The 11,080-nt window shown below is 41.4% G+C and overlaps 2 protein-coding genes across 2 annotated transcripts; both read left to right on the top strand.

The window, feature by feature from the left end:
* Window positions 1-1,177: 1,177 nt before the first annotated feature.
* LOC139173428 (uncharacterized) lies at window positions 1,178-4,019 on the top strand. The gene is made up of 2 exons (XM_070763249.1): window positions 1,178-1,263; window positions 3,751-4,019. Exon 2 carries the CDS (start codon window positions 3,765-3,767, stop codon window positions 3,933-3,935), a length of 171 nt encoding a protein of 56 aa, XP_070619350.1. The 5' UTR covers window positions 1,178-1,263; window positions 3,751-3,764; the 3' UTR covers window positions 3,936-4,019.
* Window positions 4,020-5,515: 1,496 nt separating this feature from the next.
* DIABLO (diablo IAP-binding mitochondrial protein) lies at window positions 5,516-11,079 on the top strand. Its single transcript, XM_070763247.1, has 6 exons — window positions 5,516-5,843; window positions 7,170-7,290; window positions 7,903-8,034; window positions 8,200-8,310; window positions 9,116-9,212; window positions 10,365-11,079. The coding sequence occupies exons 1-6, from the start codon at window positions 5,794-5,796 to the stop codon at window positions 10,577-10,579; spliced, it is 726 nt and encodes a 241-aa protein (XP_070619348.1). The 5' UTR covers window positions 5,516-5,793; the 3' UTR covers window positions 10,580-11,079.
* Window position 11,080: the final 1 nt, after the last annotated feature.

Raw genomic sequence — 11,080 nt, 5'->3', positions numbered from 1 at the left:
TATTTTTGATGAAGGCTTGGCTGATCACGAGGCTAATAATTTGATAACGAGAGCTCCTAATTAAATTTAGAGTCCATTTGTCGAGCTGCGATGTCTAAGCCACATGTAGGAGCGAGAGATAATTGAGACTTTTTAGGGTGTAATAGCCAGTAAGAGGGGGGGGGAATAAAACTTTAAATAAAGCAGTGACATGTTTTTCAGGTTAGAGATAAAGACGCATAATGCAAGATTTCTGTTGCAAAAAAACATTAAAAATTGGCAAAGTTTTCTCTAAAACGTCAAACCACCTCTGTGCCTTATACCATTTTCTTGCCTTCCAATCCTCCCCCCCCCCCCCATGTTATTTTCATCCCCTCTGAATTATGCCTACATTTAATAAATTTATGTAGGATGTTCAGATAGTCAAGAGAGAAAATGGTGCCCAGGTCAGAGACATCTACAAAATGTTACCAAATGGCCATGGTTTCCACATTGACAGGAACAGCAGAGTTGATGTTGCTCTGTTGCTGGGATTAGAGCCCAGTGATTGCTGCTACACACACACACACACACAAATACAGATATAGACAACTGGCTGAGCAAAACATAGACCTGATGTGAGATTTAAAGCAGATGTTGAATTTGAAAACATTTCAGCTCTACCCATATATGTTTAACTCTCATCATAATTTGCTTTGCGTTGAATAATCACACACACCATCTTTTAACAAGCATAGTGTACGTGTTTTGTTTAAAATTGCAGCTCAGCTTGTAAACCTCCCTCCCTTTCATAGTAAACGTGGGGAGAAAGTTACTCGCAGATTCCTTGGATTTATACTACCCAGTGGCTAGAGATTTAAAAAATACTACCCTGTACTATTTTGGAAAAAGTAGAAAAATCCAGTGGTATCTTAAAAGGATAATAAATTTATTACACTGGGGTTTTGCACAAAAGTGTATTTCATCGGTGCGAGTACTGGAATATCTTTTTTTAAAAAAAACCACTTTCCTCATTGTTTCCCTTCTATTTTCATTTTTAAAAAGCCTCGGGATATGTATATATTTTTTTCCCTGTGCAGCGAAGAACAAAGAGGATCTGTATCCAATTGCAGATTTACTCTCTGACCACACCTATTAGTTCTTCACTCGCCTGGCGTATATATATATATATATAGAGAGAGCAACTTTGTGCTGCCTCTTCAGTTGACAAGAAGGTCCAGCCACTTCCAGAAGCCGCTCGCTCAAGACAAGACAAGGATCCTTAAACCTCATCCTCCAAAATAGGTGAGCAATTTTATTTGCATTCAAATAACAATTAGCTTTGATTTTTTTTAATAGAAGAGGTGTGGTGTTTTAATTATAAGAACTGTAACCTTAACGCAAGATAGCATTCCCATTTGAACATGTTCTGAAAAAACTTGTTTGAGGATTTTAAGGAAATTCTCTGAAAATAGTTGTTTTTAAAGAAAATATATTGCAGATCCTGCTGGTTAACTAATTTGTACCTTGTTGGAAAGAAAAATAATAATAATCTCAATTAGCAGTATGCGGATCTCGGCTTAATTTTTTTTTTCACCTTTGGGACTAAACTGAGATTAATTACTAACTGTCCTGTCAGGTTTCTCCTTGTAACAGGAGAATTCAGTATAATTAATTTGCTACGAGCTAAAAATTTGAAATCGTCGTAAAGATAACCACATCTTTAAAGTCATTTTATTATATCCCTGACTTCATATTTCTAAAAATTGGGAATTAAAAATGAACTTTTTATAAAGTTTAGGCACTGTCAAATTATTATAGTGTTGCAGTCATTTCAATGGGGGGAGATTGGTTTTAAAGCTGCCCCCACCCCCCTTATTGACTGGATGGAAAGATGCACGCCAAACTATTTGTAGATAATCGCTAAACCAGAAACATTATTTTTCCTGGCAGCCCGTCCATTAGATGCAATTATAACATTAAATATTAAAGTAGGCTCCCTTTGGAAGAACGGACTGCTTTGATGACTGGATTTAGCTGGTACTAATGGATGTATTAGCTATATATCGAGGTTCAGCCTGGCCACTTGTATCAGCTTTCCTAAAAATGATGGTCAAAGCTTGCAAAATTCTCTCCCAGTGACCTCACTCCCAAACAGACCCACATTTTAATCCCAGGCCAATTTACTCACCAGGCAGAACACAACGCCCGAAAAAGCTTCTTTCTCAATACAGGCTTAAGTCCTCGACTTACAACATTTTATTTAGTGGCCTTTCCAAGTTACGACGGCACTGGGGAAAAAGTGTTGTTAGGAGCATCTTTCACACTTAGGACCAAAATTCACAAACACAAAGAAAAACATGGAGACATAACACGCAGTTCCAGTTTACATGTTTTCAACAAGTTATTTCTCTGTAATTATTGGTATATATATATATGTTGTATGCACATTGTTAATTTCATTGTGATCCTTTGATCATATAGAAAGTCTACCTATCTTTATAAATTATCACTATGTTATAATCACAACATTTCTCCCTTAAACCAGATTTGCTTAAGAAACGTGTTAATAACTTAATAACTGCAGCAAATTCACTTAAGAAATGCGGCAAGAAAGGTCATAAAATTGGGCAAATGTCTCCTTTAGCAACAAGAAATGTTGGGCTCAAATTGTGGTGCTACATCAATAATAATAATAATAATAATAATAACAACAACAACAACAACAATAATTTATTAGATTTGTATGCCACCCCTCTCCGAAGACTCGGGGCGGCTCACAACAATAAGAAACAGTATACAGTGAACAAATCTAATATTTAAAAGAAGAAAAAATATCTAAAAGCCCATTATATAAAACCATACAACACAAGCATACCATTATTATTATTATTTTATTATTATTTATTGGATTTGTATGCCGCCCCTCTCTGCAGACTCGGGGCGGCTAACAACAGTGGTAAAACAACATGAACAATCCAATTAATAAAAACAACTAAAAAACCCTTATTATAAAAAACCAAACATACACACAAACATACCATGCATAACTTGTAACAGCCTAGGGGGAAAGGATAACTTAACTCCCCCATGCCTGGCGACAAAGGTGGGTCTTAAGTAATTTGCGAAAGACAAAGAGGGTGGGGGACGTTCTAATCTCTGGGGGGAGCTGGTTCTAGAGGGCCGGGGCCACCACAGAGAAGGCTCTTCCCCTGGGGCCCGCCAAACGACATTGTTTGGTCGACGGGACCCGGAGAAGGCCAACTCTGTGGGACTTTATCGGCTGCTGGGATTCGTGCGGTAGAAGGCGGTTCCGAATGTATTCTGGCCCAATGCCAAGTAGGGCTTTAAAGGTCATGACCAACACTTTGAATTGTGACCGGAAACCGATCGGCAGCCAGTGCAGGCCGCGAAGTGTTGCAGAAACGTGGGCGAATCTAGGAAGCCCCACTATGGCTCTCGTGGCCGCGTTCTGCACGATCTGAAGTTTCCGAACACTCTTCAAAGGTAGCCCCATGTAGAGAGCGTTGCAGTAATCGAACCTTGAGATGATGAGGGCATGAGCGACTGTGAGCAATGACTCCCTGTCCATATAGGGCCGCAACTGGTGCACCAGTCGAACCTGGGGGAAACTATATAAGCCTGGGGAAAATGTTTCAATCAAGGATCCCAGACTGTAGTTCTGAGATCCTGTGATTTAAATCCTTGTTGTAGATCACAAACCAGTTTCTATTCGCCGGCCTCTTTCATTCTGTCGTCCTCTTTTTTCCCCTCCTTCCCTCCCTCTTCCAGATCCAGCTGTTCCCATGCAGTTTTCCCCACCACCTTCGAAATCCAGGATGGTGCAGCAGGATTTTACCCTCCATTTTCTGAAGGTGCTGAAAGAACTCCTGGCGTTTGTACTCTTCAGTTACACCGTCTTGTTTGGAGCGCTGCTGTTGGCTGGATGGACAACTTACTTCCTTGTGCTGAAGTGACACCGGGTTGGAGTTGTGTCTGGAGCTCTGGAGACCTTGGCCAGACAAAAATATCCCTTTCTTCTTGCAGACTTTAATTTTGTTTCATGATAATCCTGGCACTTTTTAAAGAAAACACTTGGTTTCATTCTTAGGGGTTTCGTTTTTAACATCTGTTTCTCAAGTATCAGAATCCCCGAGAGTTACTAAGGCATTTCCTCCCTCCAATCCATTTTTCCCCTTTTATAATCTCACGGGAATATCCATATTAAGATCTGGCAAGTTGCAACAAGCCTTTTTCCTGATATTGTTAAAAGGCTTCAATGTCGACTTTTTTCCTCGCTTTGATTGAACTCTGAAATTAACTCCCGATCTTCACTTTTGATTTTGATTTTTTAAATGGGGTTTTTAAATATTTCCGGTATCAAGACAATTTCCTGTTCCAAAAACAGCTCAATAAAATCATTTGCAGCTCCAGGATTGTCTATATTAAATGCTTAAAAAATTGACCATAACAACTATAATGTCTAAGCTTTTGAAAAAAGGAAAACCGGACCATTGAACATGTACACAATCTTACATATTTATTTTTATTTATTTATTCATTTGTCCAATACACAAATACATAGGAGGAAAAATAGACATGTAGTAATATATATAAGGGTAAAAGTGAACTTAGAGGAGAGGATATATGAAAGAAAGAAAATATATATGATAGATGAAAGAGAGGAAAGACAATTAGACGGGACGAAAGGCACACCAGTGCACTTATGTACGCCCCGTATTCTGTGTGATTGATAAATGTTCACTTTATCAAAAGTTAAGCAACAACAAAGCTGCTTTTTATTGTTTTACATGTCTTATTAATAAAATTTAACATGTTTTAATTTCAATCCTTTATGTAACTGACAAAAGTACAATGTACAAATAGAGGAAATTTGGCTGAAGGTCCTGAATTGCTTCATTTTGTCTTCAAAGGAAATTGATTGCCCAATAATTGAGTTATTGATGGGTTTCTGAAAGATTCCCACCAGCTTGCTGACTTGATAAACATTAATGCCTGTTTTGGTTTGTGCAAAGCTTCCTGTTTGAAATGTGTGAATATGTGTAAAATGGAAGAATTTAATTCTGACCTCAGTATCAAGTTAATGATTTAAATTAGTTTATATCAGATGGAAATATATACAGTACACTGATTAGATCTTGCAAGCCAATTGAAAATGTAACGAATGAAATGTCCAGGATGCCTTATATATATATTGGAATGTACAAATAATAAAAATAATAATAGAAATCAATTATAAAAATAAAAAATATTAAAAAGTAATTTTAATACATTCTGAAAATTCACTTCATGATGTTCACTGTTTTAACTTCTTTGAAAAGTTGGAAATTTTTATTTTGGCGTCAAGAGCAGCAAATTAGTAACATTAAAATTATTGTCCTCAATTTATCAAGTGAGGGTGAAGGGGCGCGCGTGCTCTTCAATGAATCACACGTCCTTAGGGCGCCTGCGCGAACCTCCATTTAAAAAAAAAGCCTTTTCTGTTTCCGGCAAAGAATAAGTGACTACTATATGGTCTCTCTATCTCGCTGACTCTATGGTGCGAGACCTTTGCTTTCCATTGCAAGTCGGAGGAAACTCGTCTCATCCTAGAGCGGAACAGAGGAGGGAGAAACGATGACGTCGCAATAAAGCGGGCGTGGTCAGAAATAGGAGGAGCCAGCCAGGAAAGGAAACTCGGAATGACGTAATTGTGGGCACGTAGAGCAGGAAGGCTAAACTGTCTCTCCGACAATCCGCTCTTTGTGGTTTAACTGGGCGTTAGAAGAAGACGTCATTTCCTGCGCGACTTGTTGGCATTGAGAAGGAGAGAAGATGGCGTCGGCGGGGAGCCGTTGGCTGTGGCGCTGCTGCGCCTTTATCGGGTATTTCTCGCAGCTTCGGTCCCTTCCCTCCGGGTCTCCGAGCTCTAAGGCCGAGGGTTCCCCGGGAGGCCGAGACTGGTCTTCCCCGGGAGCTCCGGGCCCTTTCCAGGCTTCCCTGGGGCGCTGCTGACACCGGCGGACCAGCGGCCTCTCCTCGGGTTGGGGGTCGCGGGGCGCCTTGGACCTCAGGTCCCATCATCCGCAGCGGCGTCTTGCGTGGGTTTGCTGTGAGGGTTGCTGTGCGAGGCCTCCTGGCTTGGTGTCCTCCCAATGGGGGGGGGGGGTGTTGGTCCTGTGGATGCACTATTATTATTTTTATTGTTATTTTTTTATTATTTATTTTCACAAAAAAACAGTAATAAGCAAACGAGATTTATATGCTGTATTTTGTATCACAGTATCACGTCAAACACTTTTAGAACTTTTATCATTACTATTCTGCTACTATGTACTACTACTATGACTATTATTATATTAATATTTATTTTATTTGATTGGATTTATATGCCAATTATTATCATTAATAATGATTACCTAGGGGACCATCTCTTTCCACATGTATCCCATCGACCGGTTAGGGCCCACAGGGTCGGCCTTCTCCAGGTCCCATCAGCCAGACTGCCGGCTGGTGGGCCCTAGGGGAAGGGCCTTCTCTGTGGTTGCCCCGGCCCTCTGGAATCAACTGCCCTGGAAGAGCTTAAGAACACATCAATGCCAGCAGGCGTGGGGCTGTTGACCTTGGGCTACTTTGTGCCAGCCCCTATTATTGTCTGACTGTTGGAGATAGGACAGAGTTGTATGAGGTGGGCTGTCTGTGAGATGTTTTATAGTGTTGTTTTATTTAATTTGGATTTCCATTGTTGTAAGTCACCCTGAATCTCAGGAGAAGGGCGGCCTAGAAATCAAATGAATAAATAAATTATCATCATTATTATTTCATCTCTTCCTGCCCAAAAAGGGGGTTTGATGTGGTTCTTCCGGGGGGAAGGGTAAGAAACACCCCCCTCCCCCTTGCAGGGCTAGATGAAGACCCCAGAGGCATTCATGGGTTCATGGTCAGTTCAGAGGCCTCTGTTGCTGAAGACAGCCATTGCCTCTTTTTCTGGGTTCAACAGTGGAGAGGTGCCCCACTTTCTCAGTTGTGTCGCTTGAAATGAGTTTATAAGCCTGGCTTTCCTTCCTTTCTTTCCTTCCTTCTTTCATATTTAAATCAAATTTATAAGCTTATACATTGCTACGGGAGGCATTCGATGTGCTGGATTCGGGATGTTAGCTTGTTCAGATTTTTTTCCTCGCTGCTCATTTGCCTTGACGCGTTTTCTCTAGACGGAGCTTTCCACTCTCCTCCGGTGTGCGAGCGCAATGCGTGCCTGGATTGAGGGCGCCGTTGAAGAAAATGGCCACTCTGGGCTTTGGAATGACCTTGGCCGCTATTCCGATTGCACAGGTAGCTTCCCTTTCATTCTAATGCCAGAACATGAGCTTCTCCTTAGGTTTAGTTTTGCTGCCTTCTTTAGGTAAATCTACCATGATACTCTAAGTGTTTGTTATTCTCTTCCTTTTTCCAATTCTTGACAGCTTTTGCAGGTGTTCAGACTGAAAAGGTTATTCTCTCTCTCACACACACACGCACGCATTCTGCTAGAATGGAACTTTAAAAACAATATTGCTAGTTATTTGCTGAGAAATTGCTTTCTTTTCCGAGGGAAAGCTACATAGAGCCCAGTAGAAGTCGGTTTCAGCAACAGCCAAGTTGTTTGCAATAGTTTTCCTGAAATTATGCATTTAATCTTAGCCAAGAGGCTAAAAAGCAATAAGGACCCCCCAGATTTATTGCAATTTCTTTTGCTAACGGTTGCTCTCTATAATTTTCCAGCAAAACTTTTGATTCCTGGGGTTCTTGTGTTTACAGTTGACTTGTAGGGACACAAGTTTCCAGTTATATAACAGTTCCTATGGTTTTTTATTTTTCCTTTTTAATGACAGCAACACATTATTTCCTTTTCTGCCAGTTTTGAAAAGTCATTCTGCTTTTGAATGGCACATGTTTGTCTTTCAGAAATACAATCCAGGTTCTCTAAGCAACGAAGCCTTGATCCGAAGAGCAGTCTCTTTAGTAACCGACAGCACCGGGACACTCCTTTCTCAAACCACGTACGCGTTAATTGATGCCCTAACGGAATATACAACGGTAAGACCCTGCCTTCAGGACGCCCCGTCTGGTGGTTTGCAGGTACCACTGTATGTTAAGCCACTCTAGGAAAGAACGTTTGGTTCCAAAAAGTGGCCTACAATTACCAAGTAACAAGTCAAACTCTAGACAAGTACAACCATAACAGGCTGGGTTTATTTACAGGCAGTTTACACACTGGTGTCTCTGTACCAGAAATATACGCATCTTCTGGGCAAAATGAATTCCAAAGAAGAGGATGCAGTTTGGCAAGTAATCATCGGCGCCCGAGTGGAGGTGAGCAAAATAATCTGGTGCTTTTTGTCCTTCGGGGACCCAGGGGGGCTCCAGCATCTTAACAGGGTTGAGTATGTACCCCAGAGGGTCAAATCTTTGGTAATATCTAGTGGGTGACCACAAGGCTCGGCCTCTCCCCTTTTCCAAGAAAGTAAAGACTTTTGAAACCTGTTATTTCAAAAAGGAAATTTGTATTGGAGCGAGGTGAAATCAGGGCAAAAGCATACAGTATTTGCAAAATTGGAAGTTTTTTGCAAATTGCAAAAGCAGTTCTAAATCAGTTTAGATAAAAGGAAGAGAGAGAGAGAAAGATATGATTAGATAGATGATAGATAGATAGATAGATAGATAGATAGATAGATAGATAGATATATGATTGATAGATAGGTAGATAGATAGATAGATAGGATAAGATAGATAGGATAAGATAGATAGATAGATAGATAGATAGATAGATAGATAGATAGATAGATAGATAGATAGATAGATATAGATTTATTCTTTGTTGGCCAAGTGTGATTGGACATACAAGGAATTTGTCTTGTTATGAACCAACCACAACAGGTGCATATGCTCTCAGTGTGCTTTTAAAGTGCACATTTAAAGGTTATAAGAGAATGCAATGCAGAATATGCGATACACGGAAAAGATAATACATTTGTAAAGGACCAAGAACCAGATCTCGCCCTTCCCCTGAAGAATGGCAGATCAGTGACCCTAATTAAGGAACCTCAGATGGGAATGACATGGAAGTTGTGCAAAAGGGTGTGCCAGATTTAATTGTTTTAATCCTGGCTTTGTTCAGATGACGTCGAAACAGCAGGAATATCTCAAATTAGAGTCCAGGTGGATGACCGCCCTGCGGCTTTCAGAGATGGCTGCAGAAGCAGCATATCAGTCAGGTGAGCTATGTCCAGGCCTCTTAAATCTCAACACCCCCACCCCCCTTTCAAACCGTTGGCGGAATTTTTCATTTTTCCACCTGTTTTAGCAAAGAAATGTTATAGTTCACTGAACAGTCTCCAAAAGGGTGGAACTGCACTGAAGCTACTTAAATCGCTTGAAACATTCAGAATTCACCTTGAATATTTCACTAACTCCTAAAAGCACATTAGGAGCCCCAATTGACCTGGTGGTCTTGAGGATGAGCTTTAAAATGTGCGACCAACAAACCCCTAATGGACAATTGAGGGCTACAAGACCAATCCGAGTCTCCGTAGAGGGGCGGCATACAAATCGAATTAATAATAATAATAATAATAATCATCATCATCATCATCATCTAGATTTACCACCAGGAGAGGTATACATATTGTGGATTAAATCCAGAGGTAGAGATGTGAGTCCACTTAAAACCAGTGGGGGATATTAATCCTAATCCTGTTAGCTTTAGTAAAACTACCATGGCTGGATTCCAATCTTCTGGGTGAACAGTGTGGTGAGGCGGTAGGGAAGGCGAGTAGAATGCTTGGCTGCATACCTAGAGGTATCACAAGCAGGAAGAGGGAGATGGTGATCCCGCTGTATAGAGCGCTGGTGAGACCCCATTTGGAATAATACTGTGTCCAGTTCTTGAGACCTCACCTACAAAAAGAGATGGATCAAATTGAATGGGTCCAAACTCGTGCGACAAAAACGGTGGAAGGTCTCGAGCAAAAAACTTCATCAGGAAAGACTTCATGACCTCCATCTGTCTAGTCCGGAGGACAGAAGGAAAAGGGGGGACATGATTGAAGCATTTAAATACGTGAAAGGGTTAAATAAGGTTCTGGAGGGAAGTGTTTTTAATAGGAAAGTGAACCCAAGAACAAGGGGGCACAATCTGAGGTTAGTTGGGGGAAAGATCAGAAGCAACGTGAGAAAATATTATTTCACTGAAAGAGTAGTAGATCCTTGGAACAAACTTCCAGCAGATGTAGTTGGTCAATGCCTGGGATAAGCATAGATCCATCCTAAGGTAAAATACAGGAAATAGTAAAAGCGCAGACTAGATGGAACAGGTGGTCTTTCTCTGCCGTCAATCTTCTATGTCTCTAACCTTAAATTCTTTCCAGGGGCGGACCAAGCCTCCGTGTCGACCCACAACCACATCCAGCTAGTGAAGACCCAGGTCCACGAAACCCGGCAGCTGTCCCAGAAGGCCGAAACCAAGCTGGCCGAGGCTCAGACAGAGGAGCTGCTAAAGCTGAAGGAAGAGGAACCGTTGCCCGCGCCCGGCCGTCATGCCGTCAGCGAAGAGACAGAGGAAGCCTACCTTCGCGAAGATTGAGGGCTGCTGGCATGGACCCCATCCTGCCTGGCGGGAAGGACCTCCACGAAGAAGGGGGGGGAATAGGGGCCGCTCTCTGGCTTCCCTACCCTGGTTGGCCCTCGGCTTGGAGCTGTGGCCGTTCTGTTGCCTGCCTGTTTAAGTTCACAGCTATGCAATACGTGACATCATCTACGAAGGGGCGTTTTTTTCCGGTACTTTCAAGGGTTGGTTTGAGACGATCCATCCGCCTCCAGAATCTATAGAGATCGTCGCGGGTTGTGATCCCTAAGGGCTGCGTCTTGGGTTGCCTTTTTTTTTCCTCCTTAAAGAAAAAAAAGCAAAAAGCGCTGGTGTTGTGAAGGACAAACGCTCTACCTGAAATTTCAGAAAAAAATTGTTGTGGAAGATTTTAACCGTTTTGGAGCCTGTGTGTCATTTTTTGTGTTGTTTTTTTTCTAGTGATGTATTCGGGATCATTCTCCCCGAATTTTTAAAATAAAAAAATCCAAGGAACAGAAT

The sequence above is a fragment of the Erythrolamprus reginae genome, chromosome 10 (assembly GCF_031021105.1).
Source record: "Erythrolamprus reginae isolate rEryReg1 chromosome 10, rEryReg1.hap1, whole genome shotgun sequence".
Classification (NCBI taxonomy): Eukaryota; Metazoa; Chordata; class Lepidosauria; order Squamata; family Dipsadidae; genus Erythrolamprus; species Erythrolamprus reginae.
Note: the sequence above shows the minus strand (reverse complement) of the source record. Positions and strands in the feature narration are given on the sequence as shown.

Excerpts from the sequence above, each read along its gene's own strand:
- LOC139173428 (XM_070763249.1), top strand. The coding sequence starts at position 3,765 with ATGCAGTTTTCCCCACCACCTTCGAAATCCAGGATGGTGCAGCAGGAT.
- DIABLO (XM_070763247.1), top strand. The coding sequence starts at position 5,794 with ATGGCGTCGGCGGGGAGCCGTTGGCTGTGGCGCTGCTGCGCCTTTATC. Across the intron at positions 8,035-8,199 it reads CCCTAACGGAATATACAACG|GCAGTTTACACACTGGTGTC; the intron begins GTAAGACCCTGC and ends GTTTATTTACAG. Across the intron at positions 9,213-10,364 it reads AGAAGCAGCATATCAGTCAG|GGGCGGACCAAGCCTCCGTG; the intron begins GTGAGCTATGTC and ends AATTCTTTCCAG.